Here is a 22,589-nt window from a genome sequence, read left to right on the forward strand (position 1 = left end):
TGGTTCTGGCAGAGCAGTAAAACATTGCAACTTTGTGTATAAATTAGTTTAATCTTTCGTGGAATCTGAACACTATCATGTGAACATCTACTTGACTTCAGACTTGTGAACAGAATTCAATGGATGTTGCCTACTTGGATTTGCGACTTCTGAATGTTGCAGCAGTGGCTGTACCTCTTTTATTAAAATACAGAAATTTGTGGTTGTTTCTGGTTCCCAGTTTTCTGTTTTGGACCTCAATACTGCTTATATATGTTCACTTACGTTTTTCACTTGGATATTTACTTGCATTTGCTCCAATTTCCCCCTTCTTTTCACATAAGAAACCAGAGACACTTGACTTAGGTCTTCTAAACAGGTGTCAGATAATGTAGAAATAATAAACGATAAAGCCCCAAGAAATTTTCCTTTTATTTTGATGCAAAAATTTTCTGTTCAAGAAAAATGTCCTTTCTACCCAGATGAATGATATCTAGGTATCCTCACAAGGAAAAAAGTCTGTAAATATGAAGAAGAGCTAATTCATGGAACAACCCAGTGGAAAAAAAATATTTCCAAAGGTCTGGGGGGCTTTTTTTTTTCCAACTACTTGTCCACAGAAGGACAAGCTGCATTTTAAAACCTGGGGCAAATCTTTTTGCCAGTATACCTTCTGAACATCTGATAGTGATTTCAGGACTGAAGCTATCCATTTGGTTAGAAATTTTTGTTCAGGGTAACATGCAACATGTTGGACAATCAGATACTGCTAAATTCGGGTATACATCTGGGGTGCTGATAACTGTGTTTTGGAATAGTGGTTTTATTATTAATTGCCTGGTTGAAAGACTTAAACCATTTGGTGCTTGGACACATTGGAATCCTTTAAGTAAATAGTTTAGTCTTGGCATCCTTTCACTGTAACTGCTGCAACTTATCCAGTTAATGTTGAAGGGGTGGATGTTTCATTTCGAAGCACATTTAGAAGGACAAAATTTGGTTTTATACACACTGTCTCGTACGCTAAAAGCACAGATTTTCAAACACTTTATAAAAGTCCATAATTCATGCCCAGCCACAGGCAGGATTCGCAACTATTTCAGCCTAAGTTGGGAAAGCACCTCTTTCTTTGTTGGAGAAACCTGCATTTCTTAGACTGCCTTGAATTCAGGTTAGGAATCTGACATCACAAACTGCATTCAAATATTGCTATCAGAATTTGGTGACACAGAAAGAAAATTTACATTTAAACAGGTAGTACAGTCATGGACTAAGCATACTCCAACATGAATAACAATGTATTACAATAAAAATAGTCAAGCTATAATCCTGCAAATCTTTACTAAGTGCTTAACTCTCAAAGGACTCCTAAGTTTGTAAAACTAAGCAGACATGTAACTATTTGCAGGATTTGTGCCTTAGGACTTTTCTGTATCTTATGAAGATCCATGAAGGTCAAGTCTGGAATATTTAAAAGTCTTGTTGAGGTGTTGAAATATTTTTGAAAGTAGAAGATACTCATATGCCAGTGGAAATAATTTAAAAGTAGGATGGAACACCTATCTGTAGGATCTGTATGTCTATCTATGGGTATTGAAAGCAAGCAAGTAACTACAGGTGCACTTTAGCAGAAAAGATACAAGATTCTGTAGTGCAAAAGGACATCAACAGGATTCCTGGAATCACCTTTTACTCTACAGCTCTGAGTACCTTAAGAAAATAATTAGTTTCACTGCTGCAATATAGTTTTCCCAGTAAAACTTTAGAAACTTCCCCATCTACTGATAGAAACCCAGCAGTGGCTGCGAGGGATGTGCTGATACTTAGTTTTGTCTTATTAAAAGTGGTGAAGTCAAATCCCAAAGCCCTGCTTCTTCCCTCTAAATCACCCAGGGAGTTAAACTCTGGTGAATTAAAAGTCTGTAATTTGACAAGATCAGAATGGGTATGTATTTAAGTACTGATAAAGGTCACAAACTTCAGGTAGGTCATTTCACTTCTGAGAAAAGTCAATATTGAGGTAAAAACTGCAAATACTAGAGAACTGGCAACGTAAAAGGCTTTATCTATAGCTGGACTTGTTTGTATTATCAAAGTAAAAAACACATTATAGGCAGTAAAAAATAATAATTTTTTACTAAATATATAGAATGTCATTTTTTTTTACCCCAGCAGCAATAGCAATTTTTCAATAACAGTGTCTTTACTGTGTTTTATTTTTTAAAATCTGAATATTACAAAAATATAAACCCACGTGCAGATGTCTATTTTGAAAGATACCTGAACTATCAGGTATGTAAGTTTCAAGATTTATTTTGTAGAGCTTAAATCAACCCATGGTTTATTCCTACCTATGCCTATCTCCACTTCTGAGCAGGAATAATTCCAGTGAATGCTTCTATTCCATTCCAGCAAATCAATTCCAAATGTATTTTCTTGACTTCGTCTTTTGCTACTACACTGTCTCCCCAGAAGATGTTTTAAATTGAACTATTTATTATTTATAGGCTCTTGTTAAAGACTGTAAAATTCTGCCTGTGTTAAATTTTCATTTTGGCCTGCTGGCCAGCTGTATCATTCAGTATTCTGAATGATCTGTCTTTGTGCAAACACACTAGATACTTAGGAGAAGATGAAGTACTTATTTCTTGGGGAATAAATGCTCATATCAGAGACTTTGTTTCCTTGGTAGGCAAAAAAGATGCTACATTTGCCAGCAGATGGGAAAGGCTAATCAGATAAACTGATATGAAATTTGCCAGAGTGCTACACTTCCATTTTTCATAATAAGAATAATTAAAACTGCATGACTGGAATGCTGAGAGGTGACTCAAATAATTGACTGGTTAATGTTAAGAAGGTGTAAATTCTCCAGAAAAGCCCTGTGCATACCAGCTGAAAATGCAACCCATGAAATAAATCCATCTGCCTACATTTGTTTTAACAGTAATACTGACCTTGGAGCAAGGTATTTCCAAAGGATTTTTAATGACCAGCTGGAGTTAATAGCCTCTGGCTGTACCTCAGGCTTTAAACTCAGCCTAGCAAGCCATTAATTCCTAGGAAATGCTCTGTTCCTTGGTTGTTACTGCCTAACAGCATGACAGCCTAGACTGTAAATAGCTCTTGGCAGAGAAAATGATATTCTTAAATGCACATAGTACCTTCCTTCAGAAAAGACTCCAAACTATTTACAAGGTGAGGGTTCTGAAAAAGAAGGTAAGCAGAAATTATTATATTCCTGGGAAAATAGTCTTTCATAATGGACAGGTCTAAGCAGATGCATATTCCCAGTATGTCTCTGAGAAATTATACACCCTTGGGGCTGTGTCATTGCTCACTGCTGGTGTTTCTGGCTGTAGGCTAGGGAAGCATCAGCATTACCCTCTTCTACTGCTGGCTATTGGGCAACGCAGTCCGAGTTTTGTGGACATTTATAAGTCTTCTGTCTGCAAATGTCTGTCACCAGAGAATCAGAATGGCAAGGAAGAAAAAAAGTAAATTGTTTGTGATTAAGTCTTTTTGTGTATGTACAATGTCTAAGACATCTAAGGCAATAGAGCCTTATCTGCAGTGATTGCTTGCTGCAGATGAGGAAAATGTGATTACTGAAAGGGATGAGCCAAACAAAATAATTTTTGATTGCTGCCATGTCTTCAAAAACATCTGCGATGACATTAGTAAGTATGACATTAGAAGTATGAAGAGTCAGACCCGGTGACTGATAAACCAGAGGAAGCACCTCTCTGGAAGCCAGATTTTCTAGCTTACTCTGTAACACTAGCGTGGTCAGAATGGCACATTCAGGCCATTTCCCATTCAAGCACAAGCATTAGTGAGGTGCCAAGGAATTTAGTCCTGATGCTGAGAAAATGTAAGCTCATGTTTAACAGCATGCACATCGGTTGTACTTGCCAAGTGCTCTGCCTGGCCTTAAGCACAGGACCTAAGACTTTGTCAGGCCATGAGAAAAGGCTGTGCAGAAGGCTTTGCTAGGTATGCAGCTACACTACACAGAAACACAGAGCTGCTAGAGCCTGAAACTTATTCATAACCCACTGTTAAACCTGTCTGTTTCAAATTCGTGCATGAGAGGAGACTAATACTACAGATTTGTAAGAATGCTAAATATAAGATGATAAGTACCTTTTGTCACATGTTGGTTAAGGAATTTTATAATGTGGATATGAATAAAAACCAGTGATGAGCATAAAACTACTAGAGAAATCAACCTCCAAAGCCACAGGAAATAAAAACAGGTCTTCTGATAAAGAATATTTTGCAGCATTGATATTTTTAATTTTATTATCACTTGCAACTGGCGTACTATGAATTTTGTAGGTCTAACATGGTTACAAGTTCTCTGAACAAGCACTAATACATTTTATTATAATTTTAAATAGAGTGCTGCTGAAACTAGCAAAACGACAGTTAGAGATCTGTTTTTCATTTGTTGCAGACTTTCTGAAAAGACCTCTTGTGCTTTCTCCCTGTTGTTTCTTAATTAGGCTCTCTTTACCCCATGACAAACAGGTATCACACTATTATCCAGACACAGATCATATGTATTTTCAATTCCCATTCATGCACTGGCACAACTCAGAGCAGCACTAAATCATGTCCATTTCTGCTTCCTCTTAGTGGTACAGAGCAACCATAACTGAACAGAGTGCCTGGCAAAGTATGAATCTCCAGGATGTCAGCAGCACAAGAGCAGCTCTGACAAAAGATGCACAAGGTCTTGCTGATGGAGTTTTTGCTCCACCCTCCTTACACCTTAAGAAAAAATCTAGATAGGGTCAAGCTCCGTATCTTCTCATCCTTCCTCATCTGTTCCCATGTGCAGCTTGGCTCTCACCCTGTGGCATAGAGAAGGATTTTTGAGAGGTAGTTAGTAATGCCACAGCCACCACATAGGTTTTGGATATTGAGCACACTGGAAACATTGAAAATAGGTAATGTCTCCCTAACTAATTTAGTTACTTGTTTTACAGGTTGCATTTCACATGTTGTAATGTATAGCCGCATATGATCATTTTTAGAACATTTCACTGCTGTATCCCAAATCACAGAATCATAGAATAAGCTGAGTTGGAAGGGTCCACAAGGATCATTGAGTCCGAATTCTGTCCCTACACAGCACCATCACCGAGTCACATCATGTGCCTGAGAACATTGACCTAATGCTCTAGAGCTCTGCTCTAGGCTGCTGCTGGGACCACTGCCCTGGGGAACCTGTTCTAGTGCCCAACCACCCTCTGGGGGAAGAACCTTTCTCAAATGTCCAACCTAAATGTCCCCTGGCACATCTTCAGGCCATTATCTGGGGTTCTGTCACCATAGAGAAGAGATCAATGTCTGTCCCTTCGCTTCCCCTCTTGAGGAAGTTGTAACTGCAGTAAGGCCTGTTTTCAGTCTCCTCTTCATGCTGAACAGACCAAGTGATCTCAGCCACCCATACCAATTCCCCCAAAGGCCTTCTACCATCCTTATGGCCTCCCTCTGGATGCTCTCTAAGAGCTTAACATCTTTTCTATATTGTGGTGTCTAAAACCAGTAAATACACCAAGAAATCACACAGAAGGCTTTTTGCATTCTAGATATTTGCCCAGCGTCACTTAAATTTTCCTTCTCTGTTACTAAAGTTACTGATGCTTTAATTTTTTTTCCTTTACATTATGGCCTTATAGTATTTATTTAGTCCTTGGCAAAGGCAAGGATTAATGTCTTCCTAGGAACCACAAACCCAAATAATAAAGATTCAGAGCAACCAGGCTTTTGTAGTCCTATCATTTGAGTGTATTTCTTTGATTTATAATAATTATTATACTTGCTTTTAAATAATATTCCTTGGTCCCCATTTCTACAACATTTTACAATGCCAGTATGACATTGCTCATTTACTAGATGGAGAAAAACAGCCACTTGGAGAAAGGGAATTCACCTACATATCATGTTTGATATCATATTATTTTATGACAAAATCTATTTTGTGAGATCAAATATGACAGAACCTCTAATAGTATGACAGAATCTCTAATAGTATTGTAACTGCTGTCAGATATTTTTTTATGTCCTATGAAATGAAAGAAATATGTAACGGTAAGGAAATACATAGTTAAATCTCAGGTTTGAGCTAAAGCTCTTAAACAAACTTCAGGGCACATCTCTGAGAGATAACGTGGAAAACAAGGAATGTGACATTGTGCGTACAAGAGAAACAGGGGGATGCAACTGTTTCCAAAATTAATAAAATCTTTTATGGAGCAACAAACTCTATGCCTTAAAGTTAGGATTGAATGAACAGCCTTATTAGCTTTTGGGCTACTACTTTGTGACTTTTAATACATTAAAATTTATTTTATAGGTGACAACAACTTGGCATTGAGATGTTCAGATTTCAATTAATTCAACACAATTTAAAAAATGTATTTATTCGTAGTTTACAGATACATACTCTCAGTCTTTTCATTAACACAATATTTATTTTGCTATTTGATTTTGCATGATGCATTTGCATATATACCTCTCATTTATAGAGGTATATAAAAAAATGCTTCCCAACCAGGCTTTTTGTGATCTGTACAAAGCTGTAAAAAGCTCTTTTGAACACTATGAATTATATTAATGCAAGTGATTATCAGTTGTGAATAAGATTCGGTGTATTAGATTATAGATCATTTAAAGGTGACCCAATGTAAATAATCAGTTAATGATGCAAGAAATTAAGGGAACAAAGGAACACTGTATTAATGAGAGAATGTGATGGAAAACAAATTGGTATTTCATCGGAGATGTCACAAGGAAGGGATTAAATCTGAAGATAAACAAGGTTAAAGAAAGGTTAATACCAATAAAGGAAGAATGATTGCTAAAATAACTGAAAGGAGATTTATGAAAGAGTACATTCCACCGACTTGCAAATATGAGTACTGCAGGCAAAGGAGTGTGGATGACAAACTGTTTAAAGAAGGAGTGAAGGCAATGGAATACTAGAGTTATACTTCCTTTGGGAGGTCAGAGAAGCATGATATTGCAGTGTCTAACAGGCTAAACGAAGGAATGAGAAAATAGAAGGTTTTCAGTAATGTACAGAGACTGTGGGGGGAAAGCTGGCAATCCACAAACTGCTGTTCTTATTTTCTGTCATAGAGCTGTTTTACCCACTTTTTTATTAACACTGGAATGATTCTACAGACTTCTCTATACTATTTTGGTAGCTGCTTTAGGCAAGCTACTCAATAGTGGAGATCTTTTCCATTTTGACGGGATCCCAACTGTGGGGTTTCTTTTTTTTTTTCTGTAAGGCTGTGGTCTGCAATACTGAAAATATGTAATTTGTAAAGGCTTAAAGGCTACAATCACAGACTGGCCTATGTTGCTGTGAACAAATGATCATATACAACATTCAGCAAATACAGAAAAATGCAGACCATAAAATTGAGTTTCCATTCAGCCCTCTTCTCCTCTGTTCTATGGCTTTTTTTTTTTTTTTAATAGCAAAGTCATCACTAGGAGCACTATGATGGAAATCCATCTATTGAGTGAATATTGGTAATTTCCTCACTTTCATCTGATGTATAACATCTTTGTTTACATGTGGGATTTGTTTGGTTTTGATGGAGACATTGGCTTGGCAAAGTTTATAGATGAAGAAGCAGTCTCGCATTTCAAGGAAAACTATGTTAGTGTGGCAACTGTGCTTCCATTTTTAACAAAAGCATTTAATCCATATGGTGAAAGGCAGTTTTAGGGAAATTTATTCACTTAAAGGCTTTTCTTTCCTCCTTTTATTCTTACACTTGTCTTATATTCCATGGACAATGACTATTTGATGGATTTTTAATATATTTCTAGTACATTTAGTAAATTTCTGTATTTAATGGAATTAGAAATTATAATTACTCTTTTACTTGCAGTGTTTTACAGTGTTATGGGCTTGTTTGAAATTTCAGTTTCAAGTAGTGGCCAGCTCTCTCATGCTTTTAAACTGTGAAGAAAAATGAATTTATTAAGATTTACTTGCTTAATTTGAAAATATCATCTGTAAAAATCAGGTTTGCAAAGGAAAAAGCTGATGACTTTCAGTGTGTGATATCTTTGAGTTCAGTGGTTTATTTTATAATAGTAACTTTATTTTGTAAGATTTAATGCTTCATAGCTTATAATGAGTTTAAATAATAATGGAATTCATGAAAGACCAATTCTTAACAGGCAGTTTCCCATATCTCCAACCCTCTGAAAATTGATTCAAGCACAATCTTTATCACATTTTGCTGACTATTTATTATGGCTCCTGCTTTCTGCCAGCAAAAACAACATTTCCCCTTTTATCATCTCAAATTTTGGTTAAACCTCACAGGTTCTAGAATGTGTAAATACCTCTTTTAGTTAAGGAGAGTATTTTATATAAAGCAGGAAAGAATATAGTCACACTCGTGAAACTGAAATGCTCGCTGGATATTTCATACTGTTAATAGCTGTCAGTAAGAGAGCAGGTCAAGGCAAAGTCACTAACTTTCCATCCTGTAGCAAGTATTTCATGCTTCTTCTGTATATGTTACAGCAAATTTTTAGAATATCAATAAGGGAATTTGTTCACAACTGATAATCACTTGCATTAATATAATTCATAGTGTTCAAAAGAGCTTTTTACAGCTTTGTACAGACCACATATGCTTCCCACATGGTTGGGAATTATTTTTTCATATACCTCTATAAATGAAAGGTATATATGCAAATGCATCATGCAAAATGAAATAGCAAAAATTACAGAAATTACTAAGCTCTCTGCTTCAATGTACTGTGCTTGATTCTGTGGAACAAAGTTTGGAAATGCTCTCCAGTATTCAAGGGTTCAGCAGGACACAATAGGAGCAGGAAATCATGAAAGATTTTTTTAAATTTTTATTGTCTCAGTTCTTGGGAATAATTGATGTAACTCATGCTTTCTCTGTATAGCACCTGCTGTGAGTGCAGGTACAGGAAAAGGATTTATTTTCAGGATTATTTTCAACAAAAAAATGTATAAACTATAGATAGAAACATAATCACCAACCTAAACACTTCAGCTTCTCTAATAACACTTTGGAAATATACATAATAAGATGAATTATGAAAATCTTGACTGTGCCAAGATTAGCTAAGTGATTGATATATGGTACAATTTCCAAATTTTATCCTTGTGACCATGTTTTATGCCAGTCTGAGAAATAAGAGGCCTCCCTTAACAGAAGGTAGGAGAACTCCTAGGAGAACTCCTCAGGTCTGGTTTAAAGAACATTTAACAGCACTGGTCAATTCAGGGCCAATTTTTTTGGATCCTTCATAGGGTCCCCAGCTAAAGATTTAATGGTGTTTGCATTGAGAAGAAACCATACATATTCATCTATCACTTGGGATACAGAACACAGAAAATGTTCTTGTCCTGCTCAGGAGTAAGTAAACATCTTTGACATGACAGGATGTCAAATCAACAGGACCTGCATTCCAAATCAACAAAAAAAGAAGGAGAGATAAAATTATTCCAGTGTGAACATAAAGACTGCGTGGTATGCACTGCTCACAAAGTTCACCAACAGGATTTGCAGACTCTGATGCCTCCAAGAAGCAACTCCCTCCTCCTTACTGAAGACAGTTTCTTTAATGGAAAAGCATAAGCAACCATGAAATTATACTGCAAATCAAATGGGTGATATGGGAGAAAATGAACACCTGGAACTCATGGAAGTCAACATGTCTAACTATTTGACCAACACCTGCCCAAAACACCGTATTTTAGTGGGTAAATTTTCAAATATATAATCAGCATCTAGAAATGCCCTATCTGCCTATTCAGAAATCCCCTACTGTGGCTAGCAAACAGCAGTACACTTAAATCTATTGGTGACTTGTAACACACTGTGGTCTTCTCCGGGAATCTCCTGAATATGATCTATGCTTTGCTTGCCACTGTGGTGGTCATGTAGTTCCCATCCCATATCTAAAGAACAACAGTATGGCTGCAGCATTTTCTTAGCTCCTTGTTATCTCTGTTATCTCTGTACCAACCATTTTGAGCTAGCCACAGATCTACATGAAGGCACATCCTCAGCTAAGGGGTCTGGGGGCATTTTGCTTGCTACTTGTCTGTTGCTTTGAGCAGTTTGTCCTCTGTAGCTAATTGTTATGATGTACATATAATATATTATGTATGTGGTGGTCATGTGCATTAATAATTATATTTACCATGTACCTTTGTGCACCTCACCTGCAGTTCATTCCATCAGTCTACTACCTCCCCTAGCATTTATTCTAACATTCCAAACTTCTGAAAAGCTTCAAACAGCTGGAACTTTTCCTTTTTTTTTTTTTTCCCTCTCTTCCTTTTTCCCCCTCAAACTTGTCAAATATGTATTTCTTTCTCTTTCCCTAACAAAGGACTTTTTTTCTACCAAATTAATACTGGCCAAAAGATCAAAAGTAGATATTTTACTCCGAACTGAAGTATAGTATCTGCTGTGTCTCATCAAAGTGCAAGGCTTAATGAGGCGCTTTGGCAACATACCCTGGGGAAGAGGAGATTGCTAAGGTTCTCAGAGAGCAGCCAGAAATTCTCTGCTATGTGGAATATCCTTTCTGAAATATTCAGGGTTTGAAGTCATGGAATTTTATATTTGTAGCAGTGCTATTTCTGGTGACTTAATAATTTCAAATATTATTTGTGTCAGAGATTTACTATTAGTAATTCTCTAAGGCAGCTGTATTAGCTCTATATGTAGTAGTATCTGTTATTAAAGATGAAGGCTAAAGAAATAGCAATCCCCATGACATTTTTTAACCTCAAAAGTTTTGCATTTATTAAAAGAGGAAGTGGAAAACTCCACACAGAATGTCTGAAGTAACATAACATTTGTATTGGCATTCACTTGATTTGTACTACTATTTCATTATTTGTATCATTTCCACTTATTTTTTGATTATTTAAAATGAGGGTCCTTTGAAGGTAATATTACCTAGTGTTCTTTCCACCTACTAGGGTTTATTAATATTAGTAATTTACTTTCACATTTGTTTTTTATTTGCTTCTATTTTTTTATATATTTATCTATTATACCCTTTCCCATTACTTCCTTAAATGCTCTAGGTCTTTTTGCTTTTTTTTTTTAATTCCTGGGTTTATTTTTTACAGCTCCTACTATATTACAGTGATCTTTAGCCATATGTTCAGGTGTGCATGAGAACTTTTTGTGCCAATGGCTTGTTGAGCAGCAACAAAATTGTGTAAGTTGAGGGTGTATGCATCAAGCTGATTAACAAAGGCCATTTTTGCTACTCTGACTATGGAGCAGAAATACACTTTGGACAACTCTGGAATATGTTCAATCAGGAACATGGAAAATGATGTTATCAAACTCCTTCCACTCAAGCTTCTTCCAGTGTACCAGAGCCATAAAAAGTGTCATGAATGAAACAACTAAAAATGCTGACATTTAAGAAAGTGTTAACACAATTCATGATAGAAAACAAAGACAAATTCTTTCATATTTTCACTTGACAAAAAAGAGGAGTAGAATGATTAGAAGAATTGCATGAGTTATGAACTGGACTCACTGTGTGAATATGGGCATTACATACAAAGCTCCAAGTTATGCTCTGCAAATGTGTTGGATGTATGGGAAACATTCCTGACAGTTTGTCTTGATGGGTTGCCTCATGACCAGTTGCTGTTTACCAAGAAAGAACTTTGAACTTTTCACAAACAAGCTTTTAATTCATCAGGTGTTTCTGATTTGACAGGATGAAATGTAAAAAGTAATTTAAGTAATGCGTGGGGATTTCACTGTACGAGTAGGTTGAACTTGCTTTTGTACTGATAAGGATGTCTCATTTTATAGAAAATTGAAAGCAGAGGTGATCAAAAAAGAGGCAACCTCTAAAAAAAAAGCAAGAATGCAAGAATGAATGCAAGAATATGAAAGCTGAGTGGGAGTAAGGAGTCTGAACAACAGCTAGTCTTTTAAAATTGAGAAAAGAAAAATAGCAATTTCAACTTCAGCAGCCGTGGTTGTCATATGTTCAAGCAGACTTTAAATCTTGAATACAAGTCTAATACAAACTAGCCTATAATTCAGACTAATGATGTCACTGCAATTTAATTTAAAATCCATATGAAAAGTAACAATTCAACCTAGGTTTAAGACAGAGAGTGTTTTGCCTTAGTAACTTTGTTCTTTACTTTTTTCTGTTTTGTTTTCCCATAGGTAGGAATGCAATGAGTGCTTTACTATCCAGTTTCTTCAAGGAGGAAATAAAGACAAGGTGTAAGAATACATATTTGGAGGAAGATGCTAGGAAACAAAGAATTCTGTGTGCTGATGGCTTCTCAAAAAGACAGGTGGAAATATAGTAGCAAATTCCCACCAGCTCTATTTTTCAAATAATGAACGTGGACGTAAAACCAGGCAGGAATGAAAGAACTACCAGGGTAAACAGGAGAAGGAGCTGAGGAGATGAGCTGAAGAGGAAGAATGAGAGGAAGAGAATGAAGTATGACTGTGTAAATAGGCTAGGGAATGATGAGCAAAAATGCACCAAGTAGTTAGGTTGTGTAGCATTGGTATTTTCAGCAGGACTGCTTTGAGGATCAGTGTCAGAGTACAGGTCTTGGTAGTTTTATTACTAATGCTTTATAACAAACTGAGGGACAGTAGGGTTCACCCTGTCTATATTTCTCACTTTGGCACCAACACAAATTTCAGTAAATTGAGTATTTATTTCCAACCCTAAGTTTATCCAAAACAAAATTTCTTACTTGCTCTATGTCTGTACTCATACTGGTAGCATTTTGTTCTCAGGGATACAAGGACCTTCTATGTTCAGAAAAGTGAAAAGAAGCAACTTAAAAAGTTTTTTGCACTTAAAAAGTGGTACAGATGAAGGGTTTTATTCATTCATGGTCAAAGGACAAAACTGTGTGCAGGCACCTTGGCCTGGCCACGGCCAGCTTTCAGTGCATGGCGGCCCAGAAGACACAACCCACACTGGGGCCACCATGTCCCTGTCACTTTGGTTTCCCTGTGGAGCGCTCCTGAGCTGCATGTGCGGGGTCAGACTGGCTTTGCCCATGTCACTGGTTTTCAGTGTGTTCTTCAGTGTGCTCAGTGAGTTTTCAGCATGCAGGCCACCGAGATGCCTCACTGTCGCTAGGGTCCCGCTGGGAGTGCGGTGGCCAAGAACGACAGGGCTTCTGCCACAGCTCTGCCTCTTGATGTCCCATGTTTGAGTCGGGAGGCCAAGCGTGTGTGGCTGGGGCGGGCTGAATCACACATTCATAATCAAAGAATCACAGAGTATCCTGAAATGGAAGGGACCCACAAGGACCATGGAAGTCCAACTCCCGGCCCTGCGCAGGACATCCGTAAGAGTCACAGAATGTGCCTGAGAGCCTTGTCCAAGCTCTTCTTTAACTCAGACAGACAGGCTTAGTACGGGGAGGCCTGTTCCAGTGCCCGCCACCCTCTGCGCGCAGAGGCACCGCCCAAAGCCAGCCTCAACGCGCTCCCGGGCCCTGTCCCGGGTCCCCAGAGGACAGGCGGCCCCGCCCGGCCCCGCCCCCCCGCGCAGGCGCGGCCCGGGGCAGCGGGCAGCGCGCGCGAAACCCCAATGGCGCGGCGCGGCGCGGCGGGCGCGGTAAGCGGCGGCCAGGCAGGGGCGGGACGGAGCGGGAGCGGGGAGCTCCGGCGGGACCTGCCCAGCCGCTCCAGGGAGCCGCGGCTTCTCGCCCGTCCTGCCCCCGCTGGCCGCGCCGCGGTGGTCGGGGTCCGGGGGTGTCGTGGCGGGAAGGGGATGCGCTAGTGCGGATGAGCCGCCTGGCTCCGCGCCCTCCCCTTTCACCCTCCGCGAGAGCTGGCGGCGACAAGTCTGCTGGGGAAGGGGTGACATGGGCAGCGAGGCGTCGGGCCCGCCTTCCCTGAGGCTTTGAGGTGGGCAGAGGGAGGTGACCGTGGCCTGCGCTACGTCCTTGGCGCTGCTGCCCGAGCTGCTGGTGCCTGCCTGCCTGGCTCATGAGGTGTCCGTGCTAGCGTGCCCCGGCCAGCCTGGCCCCGAGCACTTCCAGCAATGAGACAGCCCCAGTTTCTCTGGGTAGCCTGTGCCAGTGCCTCACCACTCTCTGGGTGAAAAGTTTCTTCCTAACATTTAGGCTAAACGTACTCTGTCTAAGGCCATTCCCTTTGTCCTATCACTACGTGCCCCTGTAGAAAGTCCGTGTCCAGCCTTCTTGTATTCCCCGTGTAGGTACTATCTGGTACTGAAAACATCCGCGAAGAGAGGCATCAACATCTGTGCTGTCAGCGTCTTGCTATACCCCCTCCTTCTAGGGAGGAAACAGAGTGACAAAAGGTCATTTTGTGATGTATGTGCAAGATGGATGCAACAATAATACACGGATACATTCCTAAATGGTTGATAGAGGGAGGGGGATTGTTTCTGATTCAGCAGACTTTGCCAGCTTTTGTTCTGTGCAATGTGACACAGACATCTGCTGTGGTGGAGGAACTCCAGCAGAGTAGGCTTTTAAGGAATACTGTCAGAAGATATAGCTGGCCTTTTATTTAAACTAAAGATTAGGGAAGACAGATGTCCCATAAGTGCTGGGAGAATTTGACATTTTAAGTGTTGGGTTTGGTTCACAAATGTAGGTAATTAAATTTCCTCTCCTCTCAAAAATTTTCCGAATGGCCATTTTTCATGTGGGAGGATAACTAAAATAACTAAAATGGCATAATGCTCTCTCTCTGAGAGTGAAGAATCCTTTAGGTAAAACTACTATGATATAACAATCCAGTGACGGGCTTTTGAAAACTAGGAGAACCTTCAGAATTTGGGATTTTTTTCTGATATGTAATTAAAGGCTCTTAAGCTGTCCCCCATCCCTTTTGTGAAAAGAAGGCTTCATTGTCTGTGCCAAATAAATTTAATTCAGTTTATGTTCCGAGTTACATGAACTACTTGCTCCATTTTTTGGGTTTATGCTCACCTCCCCTTCTTAGCTAAAGATTGGAAAGCTGTGTCATAAGAACTGATCACCATACAGTGTTCGAAGCAGGGGTGGACACGTTGCGGAAGGCAGAGATCGGGGCGTTGCTATATTACTTTGCAATATATCTGTTAATTCCAAATCCATGGAACCCTGCCCGCTGGGTTCGGCCCTGCCGGGGGCGCCTCGGGCGCGGCGGGGCGGGTGCTCACTGCTGCCGCCTCCTGGGCGGCGGTGGCGCTGCAGGGCTGGGCGCCGCCGCAGGGCCTGGGCTCCAGAGAACGTGGCGCTGGGAAAACCTGATTCGAAAAAGGATCCCGGAGGTTATCTTCTTGCTTACAAGCATGGATCAGTTTTGCTGATAACTTCTGTGCTTTTTATGTTTGTATTCTCAGGAAGTGAGATGTGTGTGAGTCTGCCTCTCCGTGTCTTTGGCTACTAAGGATTGAACATGGTATTTTTAACCAAGTTTCAAAGCAGAATAAAGGTTTTATGGTGATTCTATTCCTATATATATTCTAAAATTCGAAGGAAGGGTCAAAGAGAAAGACTGATATTCCCCATGTTGTTGGGCAGGAGTCCTCTGGAACTGGATAATCTCCCTTACAAAGACAGGCAAAGAAATTTGGGACTGTTCAGCTTGAATAAGAGAAAGTTGTGTAGAGAACCCACAGCCACCTTCCATTATCTGAAGGGAGGCTACAGGGAAGCTGGAGAGAGACTCCTCATTTGGAGCTGTAGTGATGAGGCAAGGGGCAAAGGGTTCAAACTGAAAGAGGGGAACTTTGGGTTGTATATTAGGAAGAAGTTCATTCCTGTGAGGGTGGTGAGACACTGAAACAGGCTGCCCAGGGAGGTTCTGGGTGCCCATCTCTGGCAGTGTTCTAGGCCAGGCTGCGCAAGTCCTTGAGCAACCTGGTCTAGTGGGCAATGTCCCTCCTTGTGGCAGGGAGGGTTGGGACTAGATGATCTGTAGGGTCCATTCTACCTCCTTAACATTGTATGATTCTGTGATTCCATCTGGTCAGCATGTACATATGGACCAGCAGGGTGAGTGCACATGAAATTAACCACAGAGTATACCATGGGTCATAAGGGACACTGGTGGAGTTGGGGTGATGTTATGAGGAGTTACAGCAACAAAGGATACCCCTTTGAAGGCACTCGACACAGCCTTGTTCCATCAGTGGAACATCCTTGGGTGCTCAGTGTACTTTTAAACTATAATTTCTTTTTCCTGAATATGTATGTTTCAGTATACTGCCCTACAGTTGTGAAGGTACTGTTTATGGCAAAGATGTCTTTCAAAACACATTTGGGTGGAGGATCTTAAGAAGGGTGACAGAGATAGGTGAAACAAGTCTTTCTTGAAACAGGAACTCAGAAAGTTCCCGTTTCCTTAGAATCCTCTGGTGTACATGGAATAATTTTTGGCATTTACAGGAAGATGTGTATATTGCATGAGATCATTCCCAAATAAAAATCTTTAGTCTTTATCAGATAATTTAAAAAAAATTATTTGAATAAATAATAAATAAAGTGAATGCAGCATATTTTGTGTCAACCTGACCTAAACAATGAGCAAAAGTATGCTAGATTGTAAAGATCTTGCTACATGCATAAGTGGTAGAACAGCTCTCAAAAATCAAATCTTAAACAATTAAACCTTCACTATGAAAGGTATTCCCAGAAAATGTTTTTCAGTTAATGCTATAATAAATTGCTGTCATTGTTAATGTTATTAAAGTGAAGACAATGGTAATACTCATTAAAAATCTGTAACTCCTTTAATGCAGTTTTGGGAATTAGAAAATTCTTTGTGTTTGAGACTTGGTGGCACATACCACCAGGTCCCAAGAACACTTTAGGATCATGCAGTTAGTCTACTTTCTAAGTTACAGGAATGTACAGTATGTTAAATATTATGGAGGTGCAAAATACTCTTTATTATTATTATATTAATAATAAACTCAGTAAACATAAATAATAAATTAACGAAGATAAATCTAGATTATTTATATTAACAATCACAATTTACTCTTCTGAATTTTGGAAGTTTTGATTACAGTGTCTTTAAAATTTGTTCAAGAATGCTTTTACTCTGTGTAATAATAAAGGGCAGACTCATGTCAGATGCTGTTTGTGAGAGGTTTCTGTTAGTTTTTTAACTGTTAGCCTTGCATATGGTTGCAGGGTTATGACACAGTACTTCTCCATGCATTTTTAACTTCCAGTAGAAAGTGTATTTCTAAGCAATACTGGGAGCTATAGTTTCATGATTTTACTAGTGATGATTTGTACAGGTATTACTGGATGCACTCTAAGGACACATTATTACTTGCTCAAGTGTAATCTGCGCAGTATCATTTATGGTAATCTTGCAAAATAAAGCCCACAAGGCTACTGCAGCAAAAGGAACTTTGTAAATCTTTGAGAGTAATAAATTTAAAAAAACCTGTGAATAGAGTAAATCTGATGTTACCAGATATTTGGTTTTAGTTTGGGTTTTTTTTTTTGTTTTTGTTTTTTTTTTTTTAAGTAGACAAGTATATAAGTAAATGTACTATTCTTTAAAATTAGAGCAGAACTAATCAAGCTTCTGCAGAGGTGGAGCAGAGTGAGCCTTACTTAACTAACTTTAATTTATTTAGTGTCATGTGTCAGATGTGAGAATTGGATTCTTAGACTTCTGACTCCTGAAGCCAAATTGTAGTGCTGTCCTTCCTCCCTATTAATAGATTCATTGGACATTTTTTTAATAAATCTTGATTAACTGTGTGACAGTATTGAAGTATTGCAGATAAGATTTTAATAAGGTATCAACTAAATTGACATAAATGAGTGTCCAAGTAGAAGAGGCCAGGAGACATACTACTAGCTAGTATTTTTTTTCTACGCTGTACATTAGAAGTTCTTATTTATCATCAACTGACCACTTTCATAAGAAGCTCTCTTCCCATAAGATAAGAGAAAAATACATCTTTCATTTCATACCGGGGCAAAACTGGGAGGTTTTTGTGAACGGATGTGACAGGCATTATTGACAAATCAGGGGATCCTCTGTAGCATTAAAAAGTAAGTGCTCATAAAATATGCAGGAATAATTGACTGAAAATTCCACTAATCATTGTCTCATCGATTTGAATGTCAATTCCCTGTCTTCAGTCTAAATGCCCACACAGCTAATTGTTGCTTCGGTATGAGTTTGACTGAGTGAATGAGCAAAAGTCTTTGCTCTAGATGTTTCTGAGGAAACTTATCTCTTCTTGTTTGCAAAGAATGAATGGCCTGATTTAATGCCTGTGAATAGCATGAAACCTTGTCAATGGACTCCAGGGACAAGTATCTGTGGGAGTGTGTTAAGATAATGTACAACAAAAACGTGTAAATGTTGATGTGGATGTCATGAAGTTATTTTTATTCTTCTGAAGAATGAATTTTTCTTTTTCTGTCAGATGTACTTAGTGCCATAAATACATCTTTATTCTGAAGATTTTATTTTGTGGCTATTTCTGAGTGTGAGTAGTCAGTGAGAGAGGAGGGGGAAAAGTATGAGACTCTTTTCTTTTATGCCAGAGAAGTGCATTCTTTCATTTACAGGTTTGCTTTTACTGTGGACTCTGTGAATACTTTTCAGAGATTTTTTTACTTACACTTATTAAGCTGTTATTAGAGTTCATATCAAGGTAAATGTGTGTAATATAAACTGAAAAGAAAATACTTTTTTGGGATTCTTTTTGGTACAATATTGACCATCATTGCATAAATTGTCATGTCATGCTTGAGGAGCTTAAGTTGAATAATAGATTGTCTTTGAGGAAAGCCTTCAAAAACAGTGTTTCCTAATAGGCTAAAGTATATAAGATTTGTGTGTTTCATCTCTTTTTGTCATATGTCTCCTCAGTGACTTTGAAGAAATTGTTTTCTGTTTGTTCCTCTGTTTCCTTATGCTAACGCAGAAATGCTTTAACTCTGTAGAACTGTGGGATTTCAATGAAAGGTATGTTTTTCATTACTAAATAAATATTAGAGATTCTTATAAAAATTCTTAGTATAAGAATTAGAACCCAACTGTATGAGTAGCTCTGGATATCAATAACACAGTCAGTATTTTACCTTATGTTCAAATACTTGAGATAAAGAATTTGGAACATATGTCTTTTTGTATACCTGTGTAAGCCGGGGGAAAGCTTGAATTTAGCAGTTGCATGACTATTATAGAAGCATTGTTGGAATTATAAAGCCCCTTATGTTCATTCATTATTTAATTGAAGGAAGAAAGGTGAGTAGTGATTCTTCTCTGCATGTAAACAGGTTGTGTCTCTGTTGCTTTCCCTCCCAACCCCCACAGCTTAGCTGGGGGAAGATTATGCTCTGGCAGGAACATTTTTAGGTTTTCCCCTTGCCTCCTTGTAATTTTAGTACATACAGGTGGAAGTAAATGCTATTCCTTGATACACTAATACAAGGGAATACATGTTTTTTTCTATATTACAGGTCATAAGTGACTCCTCTGATGAGAGGATTAATGTTCTAACTTGCTATGTACAGTTTAGTGTATGTGCTTCTGTTCATGCTTGGACATGGGAGAATTATTTTATAATGCATCTGTTAATTGCAAACTTAAATTTCTAAAAAAGAAAGTGCCTGCCAAGGATTGGTGTATATGCAACATACTCATCACCGATAGCTCATAGTATGTAACTGGCACAAAATGCTGCTAATTCCATGGTGAAACTTTGAATTAATCTTTACCTTTTTTTTTCCCCAGAGGAAGTGAACTTTAAGGAAATAGGTTTCTTTGTATTCCACTCAAGCAGTATACAAGTTGATAGAAAAGGAGGTTCTGTGATGAGGGAAATTTGGGTGATTGGTTTGGCTCAGTTCATGTTCAGACCAGAATAGAATGGACGGGTTTTTTGGGACAAAAATCATGTAGTCAAACTGCCTGACCAATTCACAACAGAACAAATGTTAACTTTGGTATTAAATGCATTGTCCAACTGCCTCTTTTTAAGGCACTTAACAGACATGGAGCAAAAGCCACATCTGTAGGAGACCTCTTCCAGTGTTTGACCACTCTCCTGGTAAAGAAATATTTCCCAGTGTCCAGTCTGAACATCCCGTGATAAGGCTTGAACCATTTGCACATATCCTGTTACTGGATTCCAGGAAATCCTGGGAACAGACCAGCACTCCCTCTCCAGGTTCCCTCTGGACCATTCCAGGACCTTCTTCCCACCCTTCTCAGAGTGTGGGGCCCAGCACTGCACACAGGACTCGGGGTGAGGCGCACCAGGGCTGGATCCAGCGGGATGATCCCAATCCCAGCTGGTGATGCTGTGTCTGCTGCACCCCGGGATGGGGTTTGCCCTCCTGGCTGCCCGGGCACACACTGCTGGCTCACCCTGAGCTGCTGCCCACCAGCACCCCCACATCAGTTTTTTTTTTCTGAAGTGTTACTCTGTAGAGAAGGAGTTGAAGAAAATCTTTCAGATGTTTGAAATGACAGTATAAATCTCTAATACTGGTTTTAAGCTATGGGAGACGGTGGTAACCACATGTAAAAGTTTTAAGTGAAAAAGTAGAATTTCTAATTGGTAAAAAAATTTCTCGTTTGCTAGAATTGGGTAATGAAAACTCTATAGCCAGATAACCCAGATAACTGTTAGGTAACCCACAAGATAAGGAGTGATGCATTAGCTGGTAGATTTGGTATGGGAGAATGGGTCCAAACAACAGATTTAATCTAACAAGAATTTACCATTATCGCTAAAAGGCTTAATTTTTCTAATGTAGTTACTTGGTAAGCTCTTATGTGGATGGGTTTCTCACTGTCATTAAAGCTCAATGTGAAATTTAGTCTTAACTGAGACTAACAAAAATTTTGCCATTGATGTAAACACAACGAGCATTTCATTCCTTTTCTTGTAATCTGCAAAATAAGATCTAACTTATGTGGCGTTTAGACTGCTGTTATCAGAGACCCATACAAAATTGGTGTGTGATGTTACTGCAACTGTTAGTGAAGCTAAAGTGGTGTTAGCAATAATTGGACTTTCTCCAAAGTGCTGTAAAAATATTTTTATGTTGCCAGATACCTGAGACAGTTCTGCCTTCTGTAGTTTGAAGCCTCGATCAGACCTAGTGTCTCTTCCCAGAGTTGCCTTTATTCTTTGCATAGTTGTTTTAGCTGCAATTTCCCATGTGTCATCTTTATTTCCACTGTTGTCATAGAAGTGAGCTGAAAATTAGCTGACTGAATGAAAAGGCCCTGTCCAACAAGCTAAATCCAAGGATCTTTGAACGTTAATTTTCATTAGAGATATCCCCCCAGAAACTTCATTCCTCAAGCATTAGGAGAGATTGCTACATTCCAGTGAGCTGAGTGTTACCAAATAGTCTTGTAAGGTGTACTATTTAGATTGCAACACAAAACACATAAAAACCTTACTGAGGAAATACATTGAAAGGAGATGTGCTCCACACCCCCTTCCCTCCTTCCATTTCTAGAAACCTGTGAAGGTGTATGATTGTTTGTGCTTCTGTTCACCATGCCACACACTTTCAGGATGTAAATTTTAGCTTCTTTTGTATTTTGAGGTGTATTGTTGTTGTACCACCTCTGTGGTAGATCACCGATAAGAGCAAGCAATCCACATACAGAAGAGCAAGTAAGGAATTAAGGAGTGAGCTAGCAGCCCCCTGTTTTTTTCAAGTCTTTTTTCAAGTCTGGATTTTGTTCTAGAATGTGATGTTGATCTGCTTCACATCAGTGCGCATTGATCAAATCTGGGATTTGCCTAATAGCCAGACAATAGAGACAAGTTTAGATTTTGCACATCCATCTGATTCCCTGTGTTCTGGTACGGATAGCTTTATGTTGGTCTTGCTGGATATTGTTCTGGCTCCTGCTGACATTGAAATTCTTTTAAACTAGGACATGGTATGTTTTGGTACTTTGCTGAATTGCAGAGTCTTCTGCCAGAGATGTGAAGGTACCTTACTTTATTGCCTGTTTTCTCCACTTAAATTTAAGTATTAGTAACTTCTTTGGTGTGTTTCTTGCCAGGAGTGTCTTATAGTGGATTGTGATGAGATTTTTTTTTCTGTTTGTTCCTAAAAATCCATTGTGTGGGTTAGTACTTGCGTATTTTGTGTTTGAAAGTATAGTTGATTGCCTTCTTGCCCTGTTAAGATTCATTATGGAAAGGTAGCAAATAACATATGTAAAATTCAGTGATATCACTCCTGCTTTCACTGTTCCTGTAGACAGAAGATAAGAGTTAGATGGATGTGCTGAGATACTATTTCTGCTTTTCCCATTAAAGAGGGTTTTATTCTTTGTTTTTAAGCCTCTTGAAATGGGGTAAATTAGAGGGAAGATCTGCTCCTACAAGATGAGCTATTGGAACCAGAAAGTTTTAAAATTAATTTTTGTGTGAGGCAAATAAATGATTTTTTTGGGGTCATGAAACCTGATTAATGGAAATCACAGAACATGTTGAGTTGGAAGGGATCCATAAGGATCATCGAGTCCAGCTCGTAGTCCTGAACAGGACACCCCAAAAGTCACAACACGTGCTGAGAG

At 38.8% G+C, this 22,589-nt stretch overlaps 1 protein-coding gene across 1 annotated transcript in view; it reads left to right on the forward strand.

Annotated features, from left to right (window-relative positions):
• Positions 1-13,550: 13,550 nt before the first annotated feature.
• The window catches only part of FANCC (FA complementation group C), a 78,375-nt gene continuing 69,336 nt past the window's right edge, over positions 13,551-22,589 (forward strand). Inside the window, exon 1 of the mRNA XM_077171500.1 lies at positions 13,551-13,650. Coding sequence (XP_077027615.1) covers positions 13,624-13,650 — 27 coding nt within the window. The 5' untranslated portion in view covers positions 13,551-13,623. The remainder of the gene's footprint in view (positions 13,651-22,589) is intronic.

The sequence above is a fragment of the Agelaius phoeniceus genome, chromosome Z (genome assembly GCF_051311805.1).
Source record: "Agelaius phoeniceus isolate bAgePho1 chromosome Z, bAgePho1.hap1, whole genome shotgun sequence".
In the NCBI taxonomy this organism is placed as follows: Eukaryota; Metazoa; Chordata; class Aves; order Passeriformes; family Icteridae; genus Agelaius; species Agelaius phoeniceus.